General features: G+C 40.9%; 1 protein-coding gene across 1 annotated transcript in view; it reads left to right on the forward strand.

Moving 5' to 3' along the window:
• LOC115517139 (aromatase) overlaps positions 1-20,367 on the forward strand; it is a 36,502-nt gene extending 16,135 nt beyond the window's left edge. The window contains exons 3-9 of the mRNA XM_032593474.1: positions 2,180-2,334; positions 9,098-9,274; positions 12,215-12,329; positions 14,052-14,166; positions 14,606-14,768; positions 17,884-18,125; positions 19,331-20,367. Coding sequence (XP_032449365.1) covers positions 2,180-2,334; positions 9,098-9,274; positions 12,215-12,329; positions 14,052-14,166; positions 14,606-14,768; positions 17,884-18,125; positions 19,331-19,579 — 1,216 coding nt within the window. The 3' untranslated portion in view covers positions 19,580-20,367. The remainder of the gene's footprint in view (positions 1-2,179; positions 2,335-9,097; positions 9,275-12,214; positions 12,330-14,051; positions 14,167-14,605; positions 14,769-17,883; positions 18,126-19,330) is intronic.
• The last annotated feature ends 5,778 nt before the right edge of the window (positions 20,368-26,145 follow it).

The following is a 26,145-nucleotide window of genomic DNA, read 5'->3' on the forward strand; positions in this document are numbered from 1 at the left end:
CAGCCTTTGTCCAGCTAGCCTGTTTCCCTCTGGGCCCTGCATGAACCTCTTTTCCAGCCAAAGCCCCTTGCCATAGGAAGTGCAGTCACCTGTAGTGTTTCTTAATTTCTCTCTTGGCAGATGAAAAATGAATTTATTCCATCCACCCCACAATTCTCAACTTCATAAATTCCCAGCAGACTTCTTTTTCTGAGCACTGAGCCAGGAGTCCTCTCCTCCCCAAATCTGCACTCTGTAGCATTCATCTCAGCTCTCTTCCCTCTCCCTCCCCATGCTGCTTGCTGCAAGTATACCCTGCAGTAAACCCACCTACCATTTATACTGAAGAGCACAATTATCCTCTTATCCTTTATCCTGTTGATTATTAAATGACTTAAATTATCCATTTATCCTTCCAATGCCACAGGATAACTTCTAAGCAGTCTTAACAAAACATCTCAACAAGGTGAGTTGGTCTCTCCCTGCAGAAGAATTCTGTACTGCTATCCTAAGAAGATAATATTCTCCTCATGTGTGCAGGCTTCTAGAACTTCTTCAGCTAGAATTTTATAACATTTCATAACTCTAAGTGCCTCATCATGCCCAAATTGACCCCTGGGATGTGGGGGGAAGGGAGCAGCTCCTAGAAGAAGAAATGGTGGGGAGGGGAGAGGAAGAAGGAACTGCTTTCTCCTTCCTAGTTCCTCCCAGGACTTAAAACTGAGCACAGGTCTGGAAAACAGTGTGGAGGTTCCTCAAAAAATTAAAAATAGATCTACCCTATGACCCAGCAATAGCACTGCTAGCAATTTACCCAAGGGATACAGGAGTACTGATGCATAGGGGCACTTGTATCCCAATGTTCATAGCAGCACTTTCAACAATAGCCAAATTGTGGAAAGAGCCTAAATGTCCATCAACTGATGAATGGATAAAGAAATTGTGGTTTATATACACAATAGAATACTACTTGGCAATGAGAAAGAATGAAATATGGCCTTTAGTAGCAACGTGGATGGAACTGGAGAGTGTGATGCTAAGTGAAATAAGTCATACAGAGAAAGACAGATACCATATGTTTTCACTCTTATGTGGATCCTGAGAAACTTAACAGAAGACCATGGGGGAGGTGAAGAAAAAAAAAAAAGTTAGAGAGGGAGGGAGCCAAACCATAAGAGACTCTTAAAAACTGAGAATAAACTGAGAGTTGATGGGGGGTGGGAGGGAGGAGAAAGTGGGTTATGGGTATTGAGGGCACCTGTTGGGATGAGCACTGGGTGTTGTATGGAAACCAATTTGACAATAAATTTCCTATTTAAAAAAAAAGAAGAAAAAGAAAGGTAGTTTGATTCTGAAAAAAAAAAAAAACTGAGGGTGGGGGGGGGGCGGGGCGGTGGTGCAGAATGGAGGCAAAACAGTGAGGAGGAGCTGAGAAGTTCAGGGAAGCCTGTTGGCAAGGTCCCAGTGCTGCTACCTCAAGGGCTATCTAATGGCTCACCATGTCCTATATCCTGAGAGAACTCTGTGACCCTGGAGACCTTGATGAGTCAGGATGGAATGCAGAGCCCCAGGATAGCTGCTGTCACCACCACAGACAGCTGTCAAGGCCCAGCCCAGCCAGCTAAGCCCAGAGCCTGGAGTGACCAGGAGGTGTCCTTCAAGCCCAGAATGATACCCACCAGAGGGTCCAGGCCTGATTAGAGACTCTGGGGATAGATGGTACAAGGCCAGACTACTGGTTCCAAATGAAGATGACATCAGCAATTCCAGGAACTCTGGATTCCGAGACTCACTCCTGTAGAGGGTGGTGCTGTCTGGAGTGGGGCTGGAGGCTCTCGGGACCCTCTGGTGGAGTGGAGGGCTTGGCTTCTCAAAGCCTTGCAGCTCTGATCCCAGTTGTGGGTAGTATTTTAATGACTTGGAATTAGAAAAGAGGGAAATAAAGAATGGTGTGTGTGTGTGTGTATGTGTGTGTGTGTTCTATCTTTCGTGGTGCTCAAGCAGGGTATCAGGAGGTAGAAGTATTTCGACTGGAGAGGGATGTTCTTCCACTAACAGAAGTGTTTATTCAATACGAATTCTAGAATGCACTGCATTTAGATCAACATGCATTTGCTAAGAGAGTCACCTGGTATCAAAATCATCACGATGAGTTCTCTTAACCCTTACAAATTCACACTAAGGTTTGCTGTCTCTGCAGGTCCTCAAGTATGTTCCATGTAATGAAACACAGTCACTATAGCTCCCGATTCGGCAGCAAACTTGGGTTGCAGTGCATCGGCATGCATGAAAATGGCATCATATTTAACAACAATCCAACCCTCTGGAAAGCTGTTCGACCTTTCTTTACAAAAGGTAATCAGGTGCTGGCTACATTCTGCTCTTTTGTCTAAAAATGTGCCCACTATTTTGGAATTTAAATTTTGTCACTTCACTTATTTTGAAATAATAAGATATGGTAGGAACTGTTCTAAGCACTTGATATTTTAATCCCACAGCAACCCCATGTGGTACACACTCTTATCACCTACATTTTACAAATGGGAAAACTGAAGTTTACATAGGTGAAGTAACTTACCCAAAGGTCCCAATATTAGTAAAGAGTGGCCCAGGAGACAACCCCAGAGCCTGCATTTTTAACCACCACAAATTCTGTTCTTCCTGTTGATAGACAAAGCAATTTCATAGACATGAAGAAGAGATGGAGCTCTACACTTAGGATCACTTCAATTAAGAATTTAGTGTGGAAGGGGTGGCTCAGTCAGTTAGGTGTCCAACTCTTGATTTGGGCTCAGGTCATGATCTCACAGTTTGTGGGGCTGAGTCTCCCCTCAGGCTCCACCCTGACAGCAGGAAGCCTGCTTGGGATTCTCTCTCTCTCTCTCTGTCCCTCTCCACCATCCCTACACCACCCACTGAGTGCTCATGCACATCATGCACGCAAAGGCATGCACACATGCTCATTCTCAAAAATAAATAAACTTTAAGAATAAATAAATAAATAAATAAATAAATAAATAAATAAATAAACTTAAAAAAAAAGAATTTAGTGTGTAGGCACCTAGGTGGCTCAGTTGGTTAAGTGTCTGGAGCCTTGATCTCAGGGTTGTGAGTTCAAGACCCACATTGGGCTCCATGCTGGGCATAGAGCTTATGTTAAAAAAAAAAATTTAGTAAGAATGTAGTGTGTCAGTCACATGTTTGATTTAAACACAGCCAAACAATGTGCTTGCTAGATCACTGACTAACATTCCAGATGTTTTAACAGAAAACAGTTTGTGAATAAAACTTAGAGAATTGTAGAACTAGGAAGGACTGTATATGTCATCTTGTTAAGCCTCTGAATTTTATAGTTGAGAAAATACAGTCCTAGAAAGGTTGCGATTTTTGCCCAGGCAACATAGTAAGTAATAGATAAGCAGAGACCCCACCCCAAGTCTCCTTATCTAGTGATTTTCCCCTTTACTATATCTTGCTGGAAATGAAGAGGTTGGGGAATATACATGACCAGTCTTTGACATCAACATCAAGGAAGATAATCATGTCCTGGAACCATTTTCAGTGATAGAATACGGGGCTAGATAGATTTTATGTCTGACCTTCCACCATCAATATTCTTCCCTCTAGCCAGCCTCTGTAGTGAACCTGGATGCCTCCCATGTGCTGCTGAGATAGGGAGAATCTATGCCTATCCCAGTTAAGCACTGATTCCCTCTACAGAGTTGTCCATCACCAAGACTCGGTACAACTCTATTGTGGACTCCACTGTATTTGTCTCCTATTGCTGCTGTAACAAATTGCCACAAACTTAATGACTTAAAACAACATATCAGTTATCTTATAGTTCTATAGATAAAAAGTTTGACATAGGTCTCAATGGACTAAAATTGAGGCGTTGGCTGGGCTGTGTTTCTGGAAGCTCCAGAGGAGAACCTGTTTCTTTGTCTTTTCCAGCTTCAGAGGCCACCTGCATCCCTTGGCCTGTGGCTCCTTCCTCTGTCTTCAAAGCTAGCAACAGCAGGTTGAGTCCTTTTTATATCACATCTCCTAGACCATCCTTTCATCACATCACTTTCTGATTCTAAAGGCTGCTAGAAAAGGTTCTTTGCTTTTGAGGACCCATGTAATTAGGTTGGGCCCACCCAGATAATCCACAGTAATCTCCCCATCGATTCCTCAACTCGAATCATATGGGCCAAGTCCCTTTTTCCATGTAAGGTGACATATTAATAGGTTCCAGGGATTAGCACCTGAGAAGCTTTAGGGGGCTATTACCCTGCCTATCACTTGTGTTGGGCAGTTCAATACTCTGATACCTTACAAAACTGCAGACTGGATTAATGGAAAGAGTATAGGACTCAGGATTATAAATGGTGGGTCCAAGTCCTAGCTCTGCCACTTTACTAGCTATGTGACCTTGGACAAGTCATTCAACCTCTCTGAGCTTCCGTTTCTTTCTCCACAAAAGGTGATACCACAGAATATTAATTCTAGAGTTATTGTGATGAATAAGTGAAATAATGCTGTAAGACCCTATAGAAATGTGGGGGGTTTTTGTTTGTTTTGTTGAAGTATAGTTGACATACAATATTATACTAGTTTTAGGTATATGACTTAGTGATTCAACAATTATATATGTTATGAAATGCTCCCCACGATAAGTGTAGTCACAATACAAAGATGTGACAATATTATTGACTATATTCCCTATGCTGTACATTATATCTCCATGACTTACTTATTTTATAACTGGAAGTTTGTACCTCTTCATCCCCTTCACCTATTTCACCCATCCCCACCCCCTCTCACTTCTAGCAACCACCAGTTTGTTCTCTGTATTTGGGTCTGTTACTTTTTGTTTGTCTGTTCATTTGTATTGTTCTTTATATTCCATATAAAGTGAAATCATGTGGCATTTGTCTTTTTCTCTCTGACTTACCTCATTTAGCGTAATGCCCTCTAGGTCCATCCATGTTGTTGCAAATGACAAGATTTGAAATGTAAGTTTTATTTTACTTTGCTGTTTGGCCAAGGTGCATTAGGAATATGTGAACTAGTGTTTAGGAGCAATTAACTCTCACATACCAACATGGTTTACCTTGCCATGCAAAAATTAATAGAATTTAAATTTTTTTAACATTTATTCATTTTTTTGACGGAGACAGAGCATGAGTGGGGGAGGGGCAAAGAGAGAGGGAGACACAGAAAGCAAAGCAGGTTCCAGGCTCTGAACTGACAGCACAGAGCCTGACGTGGTGCTCGAACTCATGGACTGTGAGATCATGACCTGAGCTGAAGTCAGACGCTTAACCAACTGAACCACCTAGGTGCCCCAAAAATTAATAGAATTAAAAAAATTTTTTTAATTTTTTTTAATGTTTATTTATTTTTGAGACAGAGAGAGACAGAGTATGAACAGGGGAGGGTCAGAGAGAGGGAGACAGAATCCGAAGCAGGCTCCAGGCTCTGAGCTGTCAGCACAGAGCCCAATGCGGGGCTCGAACTCATGAACCGTGAGATCATGACGTGAGCCAAAGTCGGACGCTTAACCAACTGAGCCACCCAGGCACCCCTAAAAATTGTTTTTAATTAACAGAATTTTCTAAACTCATCCATTTGTTTAACAAACTACTGTGTTCTCATCATTGAACTAGGTGCCCAGAATATGATGTTAGTCAATACATGGTTCATGCCCCCAAGGAATTTATAATGAGGGGGGAGGAGCAGAGTGGCAGATCAATATATCACCAAATATCATCCTAGGTGATGTGTTATGCTAGAGTTGTGTGCGCAGCACCACAGAGCACAGAAAAAATTGGTCCATTAAAGTACACTGGGGGGTCATGGGTGGCTTTTTGAGGAATGGATGCTTATGATAAGTTTTGAAAGAAGGTAAAAGCTACCTAAATTAAGAAAGTTTGATGAGGACACATTCCACAGAAGGAAAGAACAGGATACTCCAAAACAGGGAAGGGTAGATCAGCACTGTATGTCCAGGGAACTGTAAGCAGGCCCTTGTACCTGGCATAGATCCATGTAGGCATGAGGCCCAGGGGAAGGCACTGAACTGAGCTTATTCTGAAAGCTACAGTAAATCATTTAAGATTTTAAGCAGAATGACATGAACATATTTGTGTTTTACAAAAATTCCTCTGGTAGCAGAATGAACGTTTAATTGACAGGAGGCATGACTGTGAACAGTGAAAGATGCTGGGAGCTACTGTAGTGATAAAGGGTGTGCAGAAGGGAAGTCATCAGTGTAAGAGATGTTAAAAGAGTAGAATCTATAGCACTTGGAAAGCAATCAAAACAATCCTTATGACATATTTTTAGATAAGCCCTGTATATAAAAGATCAGATTATCTAATAAAAAACATTACAAAATTCCCCAGATGAAATGCCAAAAATAGAGGCTGAATTGCTTATGAAAAGTTCACTGTTGTGTCTGACATTTTTAATAATCTGTTAGAGTCCCAAGCTCTAAAAGGATGAATCTCCTTTTAGAGTCACACTTCTCGTTAGTTTTCCTGATATAGCAGAAATTTGGGAGTAATTTTGGTATCTAAGTAGTAACATTAAGGAAGGCATTGACCCCCTGGACATATCTATGGAGAAGTAGTGAAGTGCAGCCCAGGCAATGGCCCATCCTGGAGAGATGAAGGTTGAGGGGCAAAAAATAGCCTGTGTTTCCTGAAACTGCCAAGAGAGTTGTCCATAGTGACAGAATTATGCTGATTTCTTGCTCACTTTTGTTTAACCTGGATAAGATTCAGTACTTTTTAGCACATTTAAAAAATTAAAGTTTGGGTACCTGGGTGGCTCAGTCGGTTGAGCATCCGACTCTTGATTTTGGCTCGGGTCATGATCTCACAGTTTGTGAGATCAAGCCCTGCATCGGGCTCTGTGCTGACAGCACGGTGCCTGCTTGGGATTCTCTCCCTTCCTTTCTCTCCGCCCCTCTCCCATTTGCACTCTCTCTCCCAAAATAAATAAATAAACATTTTAAAATACTTAAAAATAAAAATAATGTCTACATCATACCACTGACTATAAGCAATGATATCACATTTTGCTTATATATTTGAAATGTGGCTTTAAGCTCTTGGATGTAGAGGCAAATCAACATCTATCTGGGAGAAAACCACCAGTGATATTTGAAGTCAACTGCTCCACACAAAGGGCTGAGTCATTCAGAAATCATTTGTCTCACTTGTGAATGTGATAATCACCCAAAGAACAACATGCTGACCTTTCGTATCTGCCAAGTATTTCCTACAGTCAGAAAGTATGCTACCAACCCAACCTTCTTTTGTATTTATTTATTTTTTAATTTTTTTAATGTCTATTTTTGAGAGAGAGAGACATACAGACACAGTGTGACTGGGGGAGGGAAGACACATAATGCAAAGCAGACTTCAGGCTCTGAGCTGTCAGCACAGAGCCAAATGCAGGGCCTGAACTCATAAACCATAAGATTGTGACCTGAGCCGAAGTCGGATGCTTAACTGGGCCACCCAGGCACCCCCAACCTTCTTTTTCATCCATAAGTATAAATTTTATGAATCTACAATTGCTTACCAGGCTTCCTTGCTTATTTGCAAAGTCTGCCTGCAGAAGCTTCTGTTGTGCAACTGATTTTTTTTTAATATTTTTAAATTTTATTTTAGAGACAGAGAGTACATGAGTGGGGGGAGGGGCAGAGAGAGACAGAAAGAGAGAAAGAGAGGAGGGGGAAGAATTTCAAACAGGCTCCATGCCCAGCACGGTTCTCAATCCCATGACCCTGGGTTCATGACCGGAGCTGAAAACAAGAGTAGGACACTCAGCTTACTGAGCCACCCAGGAGCCCTTGATTTTTTTTTTTAAGAGAGAATTATGGATACAAATTTCCCCAGGATTTTTCATTGCATTTCAAGGGCTCTGACTTTAACAGCAAGTCTGAATAATAAAAGATATAAATAGGAGATACTACGCATAAAGAAAGCTTGAAGAAACTTAGAGCAAAAGAGACAAAGGGGGGCTTCAAGTGTTAAACTCTCTGACTAGATGACCTACCACCAATATCCACTAGCTGGTAGGCAGAGCCAATCCACACCACCTGTCTTCACTCAACTATTCACCCACTCTTTCATTCACTTATTCATTCATTCATTCATTCATTCCTCTATTTGACCAATATGATTTGAAGGCTACCATGTACTGTGTGGACTTGAAGGACAGTGCTAATAGAAGGCTGTCACTGCTCTTAAAGAAATCCCAGCCAGTGAGGAAGACTGGTGCTTAGCTGTCATGATGTTCGTTGAGTAAAACAAATCTAGAAGTCATTTGAAGAGAAATCAAAATTAAGAGAAGAACACTTTTGGTAATTTATAAGACTAGCATTGTCAACATATAAACCACAATTAACAGGAAGCACTTTAGATCAAATAGTTAAGGTCCAATTGGCATAGTTCTAGAACAGTACCCTGCCACCGTTGAAACATAAAATAAATATCACCCTGGCCAAATCCAAACCTTCCTTAGAGGGAGATATATACAATAAATACGGAAAGCCACTGATTTGTGATTAATGACCACAATACCAAATTTTTCAATTGCAATATCACAAATGATTTGCAATAACATGAAGAAAAGTTTAATTTTGAATATTTTGTTTAAAATAAGGTTTTCGTGCATCCATTCATTTTAAAATTTTTTTAATGTTTATTTATTTATTTTGAGAGAGAGAGAGAGCAAGTGGTAGAGGGGCAGAGAGACAGAGAGAGAGAGAGTCCCAAGCAGGCCACATGCCGTCAGCACAGAGCTCAACGTGGGGCTGGATCTCACAAATCATGAGATTATGACCTGAGCCAAAATCAAGAGTCAGACGTGTAACCGACTGAGCCACCCAGGTTCTCCCATACATTCTTTCATTTATTTTTAACCATGAAGGTGATGCATGCTTGTAGAAAATCAGGAGAATGCAGAAAAGTATTTTAAAAAAGAACATGAAAATTTCAACCTAGTTACTGAAAAAAAATTATGTACAGTTAAACCCTGAACATAAAAGGCCAAAATATCCTGATTATGTATGCCCCCTGAGTTCATGGTGGCTCACTCTCTGATGTGTTCCCCTCAGCTCTGTCTGGCCCTGGACTCGTGCGCATGGTGACAATTTGTGTTGAATCCATCATAACACATCTGGACAGGTTGGAGGAGGTCACCAACGAACTGGGTTACATCGACGTGTTGACCCTCATGAGGCGCATCATGCTAGACACCTCTAACATGCTCTTCCTGGGGATCCCACTGGACGGTATTTGAGAACTGACATTCTGCCTTTTATTGAACATGGAGATGAAGGGGAAAACAGACTCAAGGAAAGATATGCTGTTTTTTACATTGCTCTTATTTAAACATCTCTAAGTTTTCTTAAGATTTTTTTTTTCCTAGTGTGTGCCATGTTCATTTATAAGATAAGTTTCTGTAAGTAGGGGCCATCTCCTCTTTTGATCGCTCTTCATTGCTCTGGGAAATATGATTCTATCCATAGTCAAAACTTAACAAGTGTGACCAGTTCATTTGGTCATTAATATACCCTACCACCAATCAAACTGGTATATTTAACCATTGCCAACCATTCTTTTGGGCGTGCACGTGTGTGCACACACACACACAAATACACACATACACATACATATATACATAAATATACATACACACTCCTCCCTCGAAGCTACTAAGCATGAAAACTTTGACTCTGTCTATAGGATGATAATGGTGCTGGAGCTGCTGCTGCTGCTGCTGGAAATGATGAAAATAGCTACCATTAATTTAATATCTACTATAAAAAGTTGCTCTACACATAGTTTGTCATTTAGCATTTATAAAAACTCTGGAAAGTTGTTTCACTCAAAAAGCTACTCTCTTCACTGTACTTCAGAAACAAATATTAAAACACATACATGGAACTCTATCACCATCAAAAATAAACATTAATCAGTTGGGCTAATTCCATTATGCTGTTGTCCAGCTTAATGTAATTTTTCCTGAATTTCTAGTATATTCATTGATTCATGCATTCATTCAAAAAATATTTGTAAATTGCCTATTTTCTGCCAGGCACTGTTCTAGGTTCTGGGGATAGAGAGGTAAACAAGACAGATAAAGTCCTCGCCTTCAAGGAGCTCACATCTCAGTGCCAATATAAACAGTAAACAAGTAAATATCTAATAATGAATCAGGAAATAATAGGAGTCTTGAAGAAGAAACAGAGCAAGGGGCTAGAAAGTGAAGAAGTAGGTACCATGGCGGAAGCATATGTGGCTATTACAGAGAGGGTTGTCCAGAAAGGCCTGTGCAGAGAGGACACCAGAACATAAGCCTAAATGTTAAGTGAGACCATGAGCCTCATCCAGATTTGAGAGAAGAACATTACAGGCATGAGAACAGGGCCAACTTAAAAAAAAAATTTTGTGTTTTTTTTAATTTATTTTTGAGAGAGAGAGACAGAATGTGAGCGAGGGAGGGGCAGGGAGAGAGGGAGAGACAGAATGTGAAGCAGGCTATAGGCTCTGAGCTGTCAGCACAGAGCCCAACACAGGGCTTGAACTCATGAACTGTGAGACCATGACCTGAGCCAAAGTCAGCCACTTAACCTACTGAGCCACCCAGGCGACCCCGGGGCCTACTTTTAACACTTGCCAAAACCAGCTGAGCTATAACACCTGCTGCCTACTTTGCCACATTTGGACCAGCAGATAAGCTATAAGCCTTCCTTTTCTCTTCTCCAGCTCTGCTTGCCCACGTCCCCTGCTCTTTATACTCCCTTCAAGAGTCATAGACACCTCATCTGACTGTCATTTGGATGGGAGCCCCATTCACTCTATTTTCAGTCACACCCCTTGCCTGATCCATCCCCTCTAATCCCAGCTGGCCTGTCCTACATGCGTCTCTCCTAAGGTTAGGCAAGTGCATATTTTATAAGTCCCTGCTTCATAGTTCCCTGTTAGCCTTGGTTCTTAGGAAGGATGAAGTAAAGGGAATTGTAAACCTAGGGATAGGTTAACCTAGGGATATGGGCTGTGATGCTAGGAACCTGCATAATCCATGCAGAGTTATGTTTGTTCCTCTTCTCCACACACCACCCTTGTTAAACTCTCAATTTGCCTGAGGGAGCCAGTACAACAAAGAGGAAGGAACATTGCTCTGAGGTCAGATAGAACCGGGCTCCAGCGTAAGGACCTGCCTATCACACTGGATGTATGGTTTTAGGCAAGCTTCCTAGTTTCTATGAACTGCAGTTTCTTCATCTGAAAAAGTGATGACACCCCCCGCCCCCAAACAAGATTGTAAGGATTAAATGAGGTCTCTTTTTTAAAACACTTTGCATGGTGACTGGTATTTAGCGGTTGAAAATAAATCTCTATCCCCTTCTTTTTTGTACAATTTGAAAAAGCAGAGGTTTTCTTTCCCCTAGCATTCAATATAATTAAAGGACATTCATTAAAAGCTGACTATGGGGGCACCTGGGTGGCTCGGTTGAGCATCCCAGTTTGGCTCAGGTCATGATCTCATGGTTGGTGGGTTCGAGCCCCATGTCAGGCTCTGTGCTGACAGCTCAGAGCCTGGAGCCTACTTTGGATTCTGTGTTTCCCTCTCTCTCTCTGCCTCTCCCCCACTCATGCGCTGTCTCTCTCTCTCTCTCTCTCTCTCTCTCTCTCTTTCTCTCTTTCTCTCTCTCTCTCAAAAATAAATAAACATTAAAAAAAAGCTGACTATGCATGAGGCTCAGGGCAAGACATTAGAGATACCAAGATGAATTCTATACTCTGGACCAAAATGTAAACAGGAAAGTGGCATGGCTTTTTGCACTCCCAGGTGCCAGAATTGAGGCCAATGACGGCCATATCTACTCGTGCCCCTCTTATTTCCCATTGTCCAAAAACACAGGAAGGAGTTGGACACTCAGTCAAAGAAGGGCATGTGACATTCTAGGTTAGGTCTCTAACACGAACTTGAAAAGTGGCACATCTCTACTTAATTTTGTTAATTTAGATGCCAAACAGAATAAATTAATGTTTATTTGACTAGTGGCATTCACATGGCTGAAACACCAATGAAAGTGGGGACCTTGCCTAGCTTAGAACCCCAGGCTGATAAAAGACTCTATACAAGGGATCTTCTCTTCTCAAAATACCCTCCTTGGGCTCACATTTTTGCTCAACTACTCTGCTCTTTTGTTTTGTTTTTCCAGAAAGTGCCATTGTGGTTAAAATCCAGGGTTATTTTGATGCGTGGCAAGCTCTCCTTCTCAAACCAGACATCTTCTTTAAGATTTCTTGGCTATACAGAAAATATGAAAAGTCTGTGTAAGTAACACAAGTTTGGAAAACTTATCAGTGAGTTTGGATTGATTTGGGGTTGTGTCCTTGCTATTGTTGGCCTCTTCAGCTAGCTGTCTGCTCTTCAGAGCCCACAAGGGAGCTGTGGATTAAGTTGCTGATGAAACACTTCTTACAGCAATTTGGCTGAGTATGGCCAGACCAAAGAGTAAGAGAAGCCTTTGGCCCAGGCAGCTTTTCAGCAAGGGGGCCAAGTGGGTGGTCTGGGAGCCCCATCTCTGGAAGTAGGACACCACAGTGTATTTTGAGTTGATGAGAAGGGTTGGCTGAACCTACCATTGTTCTCTGTCAAAATTCCCTTTGCATATCTGGAAAAAGGAAACACAAGATCATTTTATAGTCGTGTTACTTCTGAACAAATTTAACAGAATTCAACTTGTAGGAATTGATCGTAGTCTCAAAAGAATTTTTCACAATGACTATAATGAACTTCAATGAAATGTGTGATTTTCTTTTTTTAGTTATATATATTATATCTTTGGGGGATCCTGAAATGGTCATTAAATGGCTTTGCTTTGGTTATAGACTAGGCTAGCTCAAAACTGGACGAGTGCCCAATGGCCTATAGGCCAATCAGTAGGTTTTTAGAGTGTAAGTAGCCAGCCACTAAACACTGCCCTCTCTCACCACCAGTGAAAAGCCCATGGGATCTAGAGGCAGACACACCTGGTTTGTATCCTGTCTCTACTACTTAGTAACTAAACGGCCTTGGGAAGTTATTTAAAGTAAAATATTACCTACGTTCCAGGGTAGGGATATAGGTTAATGAGATCCTATATTTAGGGCAATTAACACAGAGGATGGCACATAGAAGGCACTAAATATGTTCCCCTTCCTTTTGTTCAGATCTTCCCCCACATGTCTCTAACCATCCTAAATTCTCCACCTCTAAAAGTTCCCAAACTTGTTTGAAGCCCCAACTTTATCCTGTTTGTGTATTTAAATTTAATAACAATGTTAGGGAGGAAGCCAACTTGATGTTGCTTTATATAGTTTCATGTGGTTGATGAGTATTAGGTGGGTGATTTAGATGCTTGGGTCTTTATACATTTCATTTAGTTTCCACCAGAGCTTCTTGTGACTAGAATCAGTGAGATAATGGATTCACCTCTTCACTATGGTCAAAGTTGCCAGTGGTCTGAAGAGTCTCTTTTCATAGTTCCTGGTCATTAGTTTAGCTTTGGTTTTGGCCAGCAGGCCATAGAAATATATTGCATGAAATTGTATAATGGTTTCTCATAGTTTTCTATAGAAATTAGCTCAGCAACATTCCCTCTCTATGTAATATTTGCCAATGGTTAGTGTATTCATCTATATATCCTATGTTCTGGAGCAGTAAAGACCTAGAGAAATCTTTTAATCTTCTCCCCCATCCATGTCCATTACAATAATGCCAGTGCTTTTTTTTAAATTGAGGTATAATTGACATATAACATTATATTACTTTCAGGTATACAACACAAAGACTCAATACCTAGACATCTTAGCTAAATTTGGTTCCTTAACATGGAAGTATAATGAATATGCAATTTAAGGATATTTATGAAGAATTAAGTTTAAATTCAGTTATTAGTGCTAATGGCTTCAACTTAAGCAGATAATTTTATTTAAACAAATAGCAAATGAATGTTTTCCTAGATGTCTTAACCGAGTACAAATAGATTATATTTTCTTTTTTTTTTTCTTTAGCAAGGATTTGAAAGATGCCATGGAAATTCTAATAGAAGAGAAAAGACACAGAATTTCCACAGCAGAGAAACTGGAAGACCGTATGGATTTTGCCACTGAGTTGATTTTTGCTGAGGTACTGACCCAGACTAACCATAATTCCCACGTAACATATGTGTATGACTGTTTGTGTATAGGCTGTGTAAAGATTCCCTCTTGTAATTGTTGCATACTTATGCTTTTAAGTATTTGCTCTAATACTTCTATAATGATAACTCAAACAATCCACTCATTCAACATTTCGGTAAGACTGACCTTTAAGACTGAAACTACATGTGTGCACAATACAAAATATAAAAACGGGGGAGCCCAAAGACAGCAAACACACAGATAATTGGTTAAATTTTTAACCTTTGGCTGAAGATTTTTATGAAAAATGCCCATAGTCAATTACAGAGACATAATATTTATGACTTCATTTTGTTGATGTTTTTTGATCCTAACTGTATCTTCCCCTCCTTTTTTGAAGCTTTGATTCACTTTTCCAATTTTTTCCCCTTCTTCCAATTGTTCAGAAACGTGGTGACCTGACAAAAGAGAATGTGAACCAATGCATACTGGAAATGCTGATCGCAGCACCAGACACCATGTCTGTCTCTGTGTTTTTTATGCTTTTTCTTATTGCAAAGCACCCTAAGGTTGAAGAGGCAATAATGAAGGAAATACAGACTGTCGTTGGTAAGAACTGGTCAAATAATAAAAGAGCTTAGAAAATAATTCCTTCTAAATGTCAGCTTTTTATGTCCTAAGTGTCAGATTTCAAACAAAATATTATAATCCACCCAAAGAACAATAAAAGTAGCCATTTTGCCACACTTTTATTATGCCAGATAGGTTGAAAAGGTAGTTCTTTCTGTGTGTTTTTTTTTTTCATTATAAAAATAATGCATTCTCATTGAAAAAATTTAAATAACAGATATAGAAAAGCAGAAAGTGACATTCCCTGATTCCTCCCACTCTCCTCCCCAGCCTCATTTGCATTCCCCAGGGAAACCACTGTTAATACTTTACTGTGTGTTCTTCAAGGTCTTTCTTAACCTGCACATAAACACATTTGTATGGTTGTATTTGTCTGCTTAATGATACATGGTATCTGCTTAAAGACCAAATACAATGTTCTGCCTACCTTATCAGTGGCAAAAGGCTTTTGTGAGTTCACCCAGGGAAACGGCTGTCATCTATAGCAGTGTTTCTGGGTTTCAAGCAGTCTGTCCACAAATGAACTTACAGTCAGTGGCAGAAGGACAAGGAAAGGATGACAGCAAAGGCAGGAGACTGATCAGCTTCCCTCTCCCCCGAAATCCAGTGATGTTGGACCCTTCCTCTCCCTGCTCTCTCCTCCTCCACCAGGTCCCTGCTCAGCTCTTCCCTACACTAGTCTTCCCTGCTCTGCTTTTGCTTAAGCATCATTCTGCTCATTGATCCTGACACCACCACCCTTCCACAGAAACAGTGTCACATTTGAAAGAAGTCAGAATTGCTTTCTGGGGAAAAAACAGAATTCCTGGGGCACTTATGTGGCTCAGTTGGTTAAGCCTCCAACTCTTGATTCTGGTTCAGGTCATGATCTTGCAGTTTGTGGAATTGAGCCCCACAATGCAGAGCCTGCTTGGGATTCTCTCTCTCCCTCTCTCGGCCCTCCCCCCTCAAACAAACAAACAGACAAACAAACAGACAGACAAACAAACAAACAACAACAGAATTCCTTGTTTGGAATGTCCTTTGCATGGATGATCTTTTAAATAACACATTTCTGACATATGTAAAGAAGTATCAGTAATGACACTTTTCTCTCTTGACCTTAAGCGATTCCTGTGAAGCAACTTATTTGGTTGTAGAGAGGCACCATCTTTTTAAAGCCATTTGAGTGCTGCTTGAAATAGTTGACAGTAAGGGGAAATTTCATAAAGCGTTAAATTTGTGAAATAAGGGGTCTACAGATGCATTGTAGTAGGTGGGAAATTGCCTGGGAAGATAGGTAACAGGAAGCCAGAATAACATCCAAGCTCCAAATTCCGGAATGGTTTCTCACATGCCCCCTGTCAGGTTATGGGTTCTGGGTCAGGTGAAGTGGCACAACAGTGAATAAGCTACAGCTTTCCTACACTTGTGGGGCTCACAGGCTGGCAGGAGAAAGAGAACTTAACAAGCAAGCCCAGTGGACTAAAGAGAGAGCCATAGAATGATGGAGTTCAGGCGACAAGGGGCAAACTGCTCTTGAAACCATGAGCCTTTAATTCAACTTCCTTGAGATGTGAAAAGTGCTTGTGCCTCATGATGTCCCCCTGACGCTTCAACAAACCTCAGCAAAGATGGGAAACAGCTGAACCATTTGTACATGTGTTCGTGTTCCCTCTAGACACACTCACATAGTAATTACTTCCTAGGGAATGCCTTTGGTTACCTTCTCTGTCATCTTCCTTTCTACTTCTCCACCCCAGATAAATGTACCCCATTAGACCCTGGAGGGTACAAAGAGCCAGAGGCAAGGGGCAGGGCAGTTAGAGTTCTCTGACCAAAAGAGACCTTTCCTGAATGGTGTAGCTGTATAGGACAGAGAGCTGCCTCAGGACCCTGGGCTGATTTTGATTCTGTAAAAGTGGTAACCCATTTGAGGACACTCTGAAGCTTTGCCAGTTTGGGGAGTAATCTAAGCCTCTCTGACCAGTGTCAGGCCAATCTGAAACAGTGGGAGTATCTGTCAATCCCCAGCACAGCCAGAGCTCAGCTGAGGCACCTATTTTGCTGTGGCAGGGAGAAGGGTTCTGTACCACAATAGATTGTTCTTGATCAGATGGGAAGAGGAACTATCAGTTTTGTGTTCCAGGCAGATGACTGCACAGGTAACCAGAGGAGAAAATGTCATTGAAACTGATTAAATTCACCACCTCACTTTGACTAGAGAAGGAGTGAATGTCCCCTAGAATTTAGAGTAGGAGACAAAATTTGAGGACCTCAGAGGCCAGGCAGACAAATGTTTGAAGCAGACTGTGTAGGTCTACATAAAACTGAAGGTAAGGGCACCTGGGTGGCTCAGTGGGTTAGGCATCCAACTCAATATCAGCTCAGGTCATGATCTCATGGTTGTGGAATGGAGCCCTGCATTGGGGCTGACAGCTCAGAGCCTCTCTCCTCTCTCTCTGTCCCTCCCCCAACTGTGCGCTCTTAAAATAAATAAAAATTTTAAAATACTGCAGGTATATACCCCTCTAAAGGTTTATTGGTCACTCAAGTTCAGTCTGTCATTGCCATGTGGGTATATGAGACCAGTATAACCAGGTTTCCTGATTTTTCTAGAAATCCAGGCTTTTCTATGAAATCTCCTAGGTTTTATAGTAATTGGCCTCAAATATGAATTTTTATAAAGTACTCTGTGAACCAAACATGACATATTTGGCCCAAGCCATTTTTGCCGATTTGCATTAGAATTATGGAAAGAAATTTGGGGCACGTGGGTGGTTCAGTCAGTTAAGCATCCAACTTCTGCTTAGGTCATGATCTCATGGTTCATGAGTTCGAGCCCCACGTTGGGCTCTGGGCTGACAGCTCGGAGCCTGGAGCCCGCTTCAGATTCTGTGTCTCCCTCACTCCCTGACCTTCCCCTGCTCATGCTCTGTCTCTTTATCTCTCTCAAAAATAAATAAACATTTAAAAAATTATTTAAAAAAGAATTATAGAAAGAATTTTTTTTTCAACCAGGAGCAAACTATTCTGTGGAAACTATGGGAGTTTAAATGCCCAACACATATTGAAACTATCATTAACTCCTTGTCCTGTTTATCTGCTCCCACAGGTGAAAGAGAAATAAGGATTGACGATATGCAAAAATTAAAAGTGGTGGAAAACTTTATCTATGAAAGCATGCGGTACCAGCCTGTTGTGAACTTGGTCATGCGCAAAGCCTTACAGGATGATGTCATAGATGGCTATCCAGTGAAAAAGGGGACTAACATTATCCTGAATATTGGAAGAATGCATAGACTTGAGTTTTTCCCCAAGCCCAATGAATTTACTCTTGAAAACTTTGCAAAGAATGTAAGAACTCTTCCTTAAAACTGAGTGTGCCACTCCTAAAAATGTCAATCGCTAAATCCTTTCTGGTTCTGTTTGTACCCTGTACATTTCATCCTATTTATTGTTCCCCTGTATTGCCTCACCAGAAGCACACGAGTTTCCCCTACCTTAGAACATGCCTACCATATTCATCCTTAAGCCAAAGATGCTGGGTCACCAGTTCTGAGAAGTATCCACATGTAGCCACACAATGGGTCAAAACTTGAAAAATCCAGGCCCTTAATTTGGCTACAATGAAGCAAATTTTGTTTAACCCAAACAACCTTGTCCATTTCAACCTGTCCCTTTGTAATTACGTAGATTCAGCTCTCGCACCAACTAAGCAAAGGAAAGCCCCTTGTGCCTCAGTTGGAAATTGAATGAGACTAAAAGATTTAGCTTTTGCAGTCTGCCTTTGGTTCACCAAATGGCCCCATGAACAGTAGTTCCCATTCTAAATAGAACTCAGTAATTAGAAGAGCTTCACCTTTCACTGAAGGAAACTGTAGATTCTGCTTCTATTATGTCCAGTTTTAGGCAATGATGTTTATTAATCTAAATTATCCAGATATTTCCCTCACTGCCCTCTTTTTCCATTTGCATATGATGTAGAAATGTGATCTTAATTAATCCAGTTTTCTAGGTCATTCTGTTTCTATGTGAACAACCCATGCTATGTTGACAATTGGTCAACAAAAACTCATTAAGCATATACTAAATGTCAGGTACTATGTAAGTACAGATGTGAACAAGACAGACAGACGTGATATCCATTAATTTTTTGCATAACTAAAAATATTTAGGTGCTTGGCACTAATAGGCCAGGGATCAACATCTTTGCACAAAAACAATCTTTGTCTTGGTGACATGCAGAAGAGTAGTAAAGCTGTGACCATCCCTCAGAGATAGTTGAGTATGCTAACACTGGCTGTAATAAGAGTGTGCGTAATTGCTTTACCCCAGGACATTAACATAAAGAGCAAAAGTGGGGACTGTCCAAGGCTGGGTGTATGTCACAGAGGGTGAATCACATTGGATGGAGAAAAGAGCTTACTTGAGTTACAGTCACTCATCGTTTAGACCCTGAAATAGCATTCTGACTGATTAGTGTTTTCAGGGTGAATCAAACAGAGACTGCATAACTCTAGCCTTTAATACTCTGGCTAACTGTCTGATCATTTTCATAGGTTCCTTACAGGTATTTTCAGCCATTTGGTTTTGGGCCCCGTAGCTGTGCAGGAAAGTACATCGCCATGGTGATGCTGAAAGTCATCCTGGTTACACTTCTGAGACGATTCCACGTGCAGACTTTGCAAGGAGAGTGTATTGAAAATATGCAGAAAAAACACGGCTTGTCCTTACACCCAGATGAGACTGGCAACTTGCTGGAAATGGTTTTTACCCCAAGACATTCAGAAAAGTGCCTCAAACACTAAAGAAGGTTGATCAGTACCTACTCTGGAGCATTTCTCATCAGTAGTTCACATGGAAATCACCCGTCTTTACCAGGTAGTATCATCCTCACAGTGGACATTTGGTGGCCTGTGCCATTTTATAGGCATACCTCATATGGGCTGTCAGCAAGCCAGGAAACATTGGTTGTCTGTTCTTGTCCAAACCATAGAAACAGACTTCCAAAGAAAATAGAGGCCAACAGTTTGCAGGGGAAATGGTCAATTCCACAAAACAGGCTTTGAAAAAGATAGGCCATGAGCAAAACTTATGTCCTCCTTCCCACAAAATCCCCACTGCCCTGCCCCAAGAACATTTTAATGTCTGGGGCGGAAGCACTCAAGTCCATTAGAAAGACCAGGCTGGTGTCTGGGTATTTAGGGCCAAACATACCTGCTAATGTGAATAAAAGTGTTTTGATTTAGTTTTTAGTGGTAGGGTCTACAACATTCATATTCTTTGGAGAAATGCTTACAAATTCAGTATTTGACTTTTCCTATGAATTATTCAATTAACTCTTGATTATCCACAGGTGACTTGTCTGTGGAAAAAGTTAAATAGGAGACTCTCCTTTCCCAGTCTCTCAGTTCATGCCTCAGCCAATTACCTCCACTACAATAGATATCAATTTGGGTGATACAAAGTAATTTAGTAATAGCGTAAGTAAAATATAATTAGGACCACCCATCTGTTATAGGGGGAAAAAAATCACACAATGCATTTCAAATTCAAATAAAAATTATTTTCTTCATGTTTGCATCCTTGCTTGGCTCCATTAGTGCTAACCAAGAGACAAATTTAAATAATGGCATCTATTAACTCTTATAACAGCCCCCAGTGATTTGAGGCAGGAAAAGTCCTCTATATCTACATCTAATTCTCCAACCCAGTGGGCTCAAACCCATTCCATCCTCTTTCTCCCTCAACAGTCTCCCCTTCTCTTTCTTTCCATGATCCCAAAGTCAATAGCAACAGATCAGTGGAGAATATGGTCAGGGTAGAACCCCTGCAATCATCTTTTATCCTACTTCGGATTTAATAGTTATCTTAGAGATTTAACAGCTATTGAGTTTATTGAATCATTACACATAGCCATGGATAAAATGCACACCTTATAATTAGCTCTTTAGAGAATCAAGTAGATCAGTTAATTTTCCAAATACCACTTTACTTGTGTTATATAGCCAATATGATTCTATCTGCTGAATGCCATTTAAAAATTAAAAATCGGGGCGCCTGGGTGGCGCAGTCGGTTAAGCGTCCGACTTCAGCCAGGTCACGATCTCGCGGTCCGTGAGTTCGAGCCCCGCGTCAGGCTCTGGGCTGATGGCTCGGAGCCTGGAGCCTGTTTCCGATTCTGTGTCTCCCTCTCTCTCTGCCCCTCCCCCGTTCATGCTCTGTCTCTCTCTGTCCCAAAAATAAATAAAAACGTTGGAAAAAAACAAAAAAATAAAAATTAAAAATCATTTGCAAAAATTAAGCTCATTACCATTGAGTCAACCACCATCTCCACATTTGAATATTCTCTTCATCCTCCTGTTTGGCAATAAAATAACAACTGAGTATAAAATGAGAGTGTAAGCTCCTTGAGAGCAGCTCTTTTCTTTCTCTTATAATCCATCCCAATCCCCCATTCTGACTCCCCAGAAGGAAGGATAGCACTGAATAGACACTCTTGCTCATAGAACCCCTAACTGACACCGGAATCCAACTAAAGAGAAGGCAGGTATTCTAAGATTTCAAGGATAGGTAATAGTAAAGAGGAAAATATTTGAACTTGGAATTATTTGGATCCATATGGCCTCAACATACACATAAATATGCCTATGTACTTGGATATATCCACAGTTGGGTCTGGACAATCATCCAAATAGTTCAGTCCCCTGAAATAACGGCCAGGATTTTAGATTTTAATGTATCTAAGTTAATTCTCTTGATGACTGTTAACACATACTTTGCCTCTGGCTGGAGCTTCACAGTAGAGGAAAAGACTTCAGATTAATGTACTTCACCCATCCAGTTCCCTTGGAACATCTATTGTATTTTGTATGTATATATGTATCCAAGGCCTATGTTTACATGATCAAAGTCAAACGGAGGGTTTATATAGTTGTATAGCAATATTGTGGATACAAAAATATTCTGGGGAAAAACTAGGGGTGGGGGTGGGGGCAGGGGAAGAATAGGAAGAGGGCAAATGCTGGTTTGAATGATCCAAGCAAACTCTTTCAGAATCAAATTATCTGGGTAATCATTCAAATTTTCTCTCTGCTTAGCCTGTACCGACAAATCCCATATGTTTGTACAGGCTTGGCCTAAAGTATTTGGAATACCGTTGATTTTTCATTAGGCTTATCAACATATATTTGAAAATCCTGTTTTCTCTTCAGAATTTTGCCTCATTGTCCTGTACTTGTTACTCTTGAATGTGCCGTGGATTCTGTTTTTACTAGTTTTCAAAGAACTGGAGTATATAAATTGTCAGTGAAATGCATGCATTATAAGGGCTCTATTATTGTAAAATTGTGAGGACAATTGTGCCCTCCCATCCTCAGGTGTACTGGACACCCCCCTCGGCCTTTATTGACATCCCACTTTTTCCTACTCCAAGTGGAAAACAATCACATACAGAAAGCCCCACATATCAAGAAATGTCAGTCGGAAGTTGTCACTTTTATTTCTAAACATCACCTTTTGCCTGTCATGGTACTAATATTCTAGTAAGTGTGTGGCCTTTGCCCACTAAAAAGAATACTAGCTGGAACCTCCTCAATCTCCTGTATCAGCTGGGCTTTGTGACTGAATCTCTCATGCATATTTGCAGAAGGATTTGCTAAGTTAAATTTTGTCAAAGTAATAAGTGGAATGGAATTTGTGGTACTTTCAGTTGGACTTAGCTCAAAAAAAGCAAAGTCAGGGCTGAACTCTCCAGGGCTCAACAGATAGGGCGTAGCTGAGTGAACTCCCTCATTTCCTTTCTGCAGCTTTTAACAGATGTTGGCCCATGTCTGGAGAGCCAACGGCCATACCCTATTTCCATCAGGCCAATCAAACAAACAGAATGCATTTACACAAGTCAACCTGGTCAACAAGTCCAGCCCATTAGGGATACTTGGCCCCTTTCTCTTCTCCCAACAAATTATTTTAAAGCATAAAACAAATGGGAATTATCACAAGACTATAATTATAAAAAATATTATAAGAATAACCTTGAGGGACGCCTGGGTAGCTCAGTTGGTGAAATATCCAATTATTGATTTCAGCTTAGGTCAATGATCTCCCAGTTTGTGGGATCAAGCCCCATGTTGGGCTCTGCACTGAGAGCATGGAGCCTACTTGGGATTCTCTCTCTCCCTCTCTCTGCCCTTCCCCTGCTCACACACTCTCTCTCTCTAAAATAAAATAAAAAAAATACTTTAAAAAAAGAATAAGCTTGAATCTAATCATAACCAAAAGCAAATGTTTCACAAACTTCAGTATTTTTATTTACAGTAGCCCCCCTTTATCCATAGCTTCACTTCTGCAGTTTCAGTGACCCATGGTCAATGGCAGTCAGGAAGAAGATGATCCTCCTGACTTACTGTCAGAAAGTCAATAGTAGCCTAATACTAGGTCACAATGCCTGCGTCAATTCACCTCAATCCATCTCACCATGTAGGCATTTTATCATTTCACATCAACATAGTGCAGTTGTGAGTGCAGTACAGGGTGAGTTCAGGGTGAATGCAGTACAAGAAGATATTTTGAGGGAGGCAGGAAGAGACCACATTCACAAACCTTCTATTAAAGTCTATTGTTATAATTGTTATGTTTTATTATTAGCTATTGTTTTAATCTCTTACTGTGTTTAATTTTTAAATTAAACTTTATCATAGGAATGTCTGTACAGGAAGGAAACTGTATGTATAGGGTTTTGGTACAATCCATGGTTTCAGGTATCCCCTGTGGGTCTTAGAACATATTCCTCATGAAAGAGGTGGACTACTGTATTAGTAAAATATTTCCTGCAATGAAGATCTTAAGTTACAAGACATGCAAATTGAGCCTATGACCCAGGTGATTTTTTTTAGGTTCCTTTCAGCTCTGTGACTTATTTATAAGGAGCATTTACAAGGAATCTTGACTCACCCTTTTTGTAAATGTATAGTTGGAGCAAGCTGTTCAATCTCACCATACCTCAGTTTTCTCATCAATCCAATGGGGATAATAATTACTTCATAAAGTTGCCATGAGGATTACAAGGGAAGATTCATGTGAAGCTCTTGGCATAGTGTCTGGTACAGGGCAACCTCTCACTATGCATAGGCATAATAATGATGATGCTCAGTAGTTAGGCTGACTCATGACATTCTCAAACCTTTTCTCATCCAGTAGAGATGGCAGAAGATGTGCCAGATGCTTCCACATCCATTATCTCATTGTAAGCTTCATGACAACTCTCACATTAGTATGATTGCCCCAGTAAGCCCCACATTGTATCCATGAAAACAGAGAGTCAGGGAGTATGGGAGACTTGCTCTCAAATCCACCACTCCTTCCAAAGCCCTTGGCCCCTTCATCAAGCTGCTTCTTTGCAACGGGACTCATTGCTGGAAGGCTGAAGAGGCCAGTCCTGGTTTCTCAGCTCTTCCACCTTGTGATGACAGGTAAACCCCTTTCAAGACTTGTTCAATTCTTGCCTCCTTACCCACAGAATTTGAAGCAGGAAATATCTCAGCTTCTTCATCCATAAAATCGGATGATTCTGCCTTACCCACCCCCCACACAGGTATGTTTGGAGGATCTTTCTCAAAAAAGTAATGCTATAAAAATTCACTTAGTATAAGGTGCGGGATCTAACATGTGGATGCCAACATCTGCCTTAACAGAAAATTATCAGTCCCTAGACTAGTCCCTAACCACTAGGAACACTTCTAGTGTTGCACAATTTCAATTCATTTCAGATGTGGTACTATAGGAAAAAATAAGAGAGTGGAGGACAAAATAGTAACTTACTATAAATACACCATGGGCAAACCAGACCTAATGATGGCCATAAAATCACCTCTATTTTGGCCAAATTCAAAAATGGTAAGAAACTCATTATGATGAACAGCTGTTAAGCAATTTCTTCATTTGGCAAATATTCCTGATATGGATGAAATATTCAGCCACTCTCTCATTATTTCCAAGTAGCCAGGGGTTGGCATGGAGGAGACACAATCAGACACAGGGCACAGAGGCAGCCTCTTCCAAGCCTTAAGCTTGGATGGATAAGTAGCTGAGCACATCGCCCTTTTGCCTCCTTCCCATTCCAGTTAATTGTGAAAGTGTGTTGATTTTTCAGACCAAGAAAACAATAATGACTGCATTTACTTTCTTATTCTATTAAGCCCTTTATCATTCCACTTAATTCTCCCAACAATATTATGAGGCAGGTATTACTCCCATTTTCAGATAAATTCCCCCACCTATCCACTTATATTCCCTTGCTACCTGCTTGCCAGAATTTCTCACTCACACCCACACATACCTCAACACACATGGTCAGTGTCTTAGATTCTCTTGTCAAAACCTGCTCTCAAAAAAATTTTTTATGTCTGCTTTTATCTAATCTGCTTTTTAAAAAGATTTTATTTTTAAGTAATCACCACACCCAATGTGAGACTTGAACTCACAACCCCAAGATCAAGAGTCACATACTCTACCACCTGAGCCAACCAGGCACCCCTCTAATCTGCTTTTTAAATCTACCTAAGTTACAAATGGTAAAGCAAAGCTAAGGCTTGAAATATTATCCTCCATTCCAACATAGGTTTTTGTCCACAGGATTTCCCAAAAGAATTACAGACATCAGCAAGATGGGCTTATGGAAGGAGAGGAGGGAAAAGAAGGTAGAACCTTTGAGAACCCCTTAAAAATGATAGCACCTACTTCACCCACACATGAAGCTGGTCTCACCTAAACAGTGGTATCTAGGTTGTAAGGGGTCCTGAATCAGAATGTCTAGAGGAGCCAGGCAGGTAACATAAATCACATGATTGGGCTAGCTTTAAGTAGAGCTTGTGTAAGAAAAGGGGAATGGGTCCCCTAAAGGTATTCAAGTTCAATGTTCTTAAAACACAGTGCCAGTCAGACCAGTCATCCTTGAGCTGGATCAGGCCCATTGTCTAAGGCCTGTAACATCAATCCTTTCCACATCCATCATTTTATTAGCACTCCCTACCCACCCAGCCATCCAATGAGGAAGACAAGAAGTCTCCACTTCATTGATCAGGAAACTGAAGCACAGGGAGGTCAAGTGGTTTGTCCAATGTCACACAGTAAGGGCCACATCTAGGATCCCCGCCAGGAATCCCAGCTTCAAGTCTAGGAGCTGTTTGAAGTCACCCAGCCCAATGCCCCTTCATAGCTGGGCATCTCCTAAAGATTATCTCAGTGTCCTCTCGCTGATCTGAACCTTGGTGGACCATCTGTAAACACAGATTACACCAGAGGAAGTCTATAGTCATTTCCAATGCTTTCCTTCCAAGTTGCTTCTTTGCTTCATAAACAACACCATTTCGCCTTT

The sequence above is a fragment of the Lynx canadensis genome, chromosome B3 (assembly GCF_007474595.2).
Source record: "Lynx canadensis isolate LIC74 chromosome B3, mLynCan4.pri.v2, whole genome shotgun sequence".
Classification (NCBI taxonomy): Eukaryota; Metazoa; Chordata; class Mammalia; order Carnivora; family Felidae; genus Lynx; species Lynx canadensis.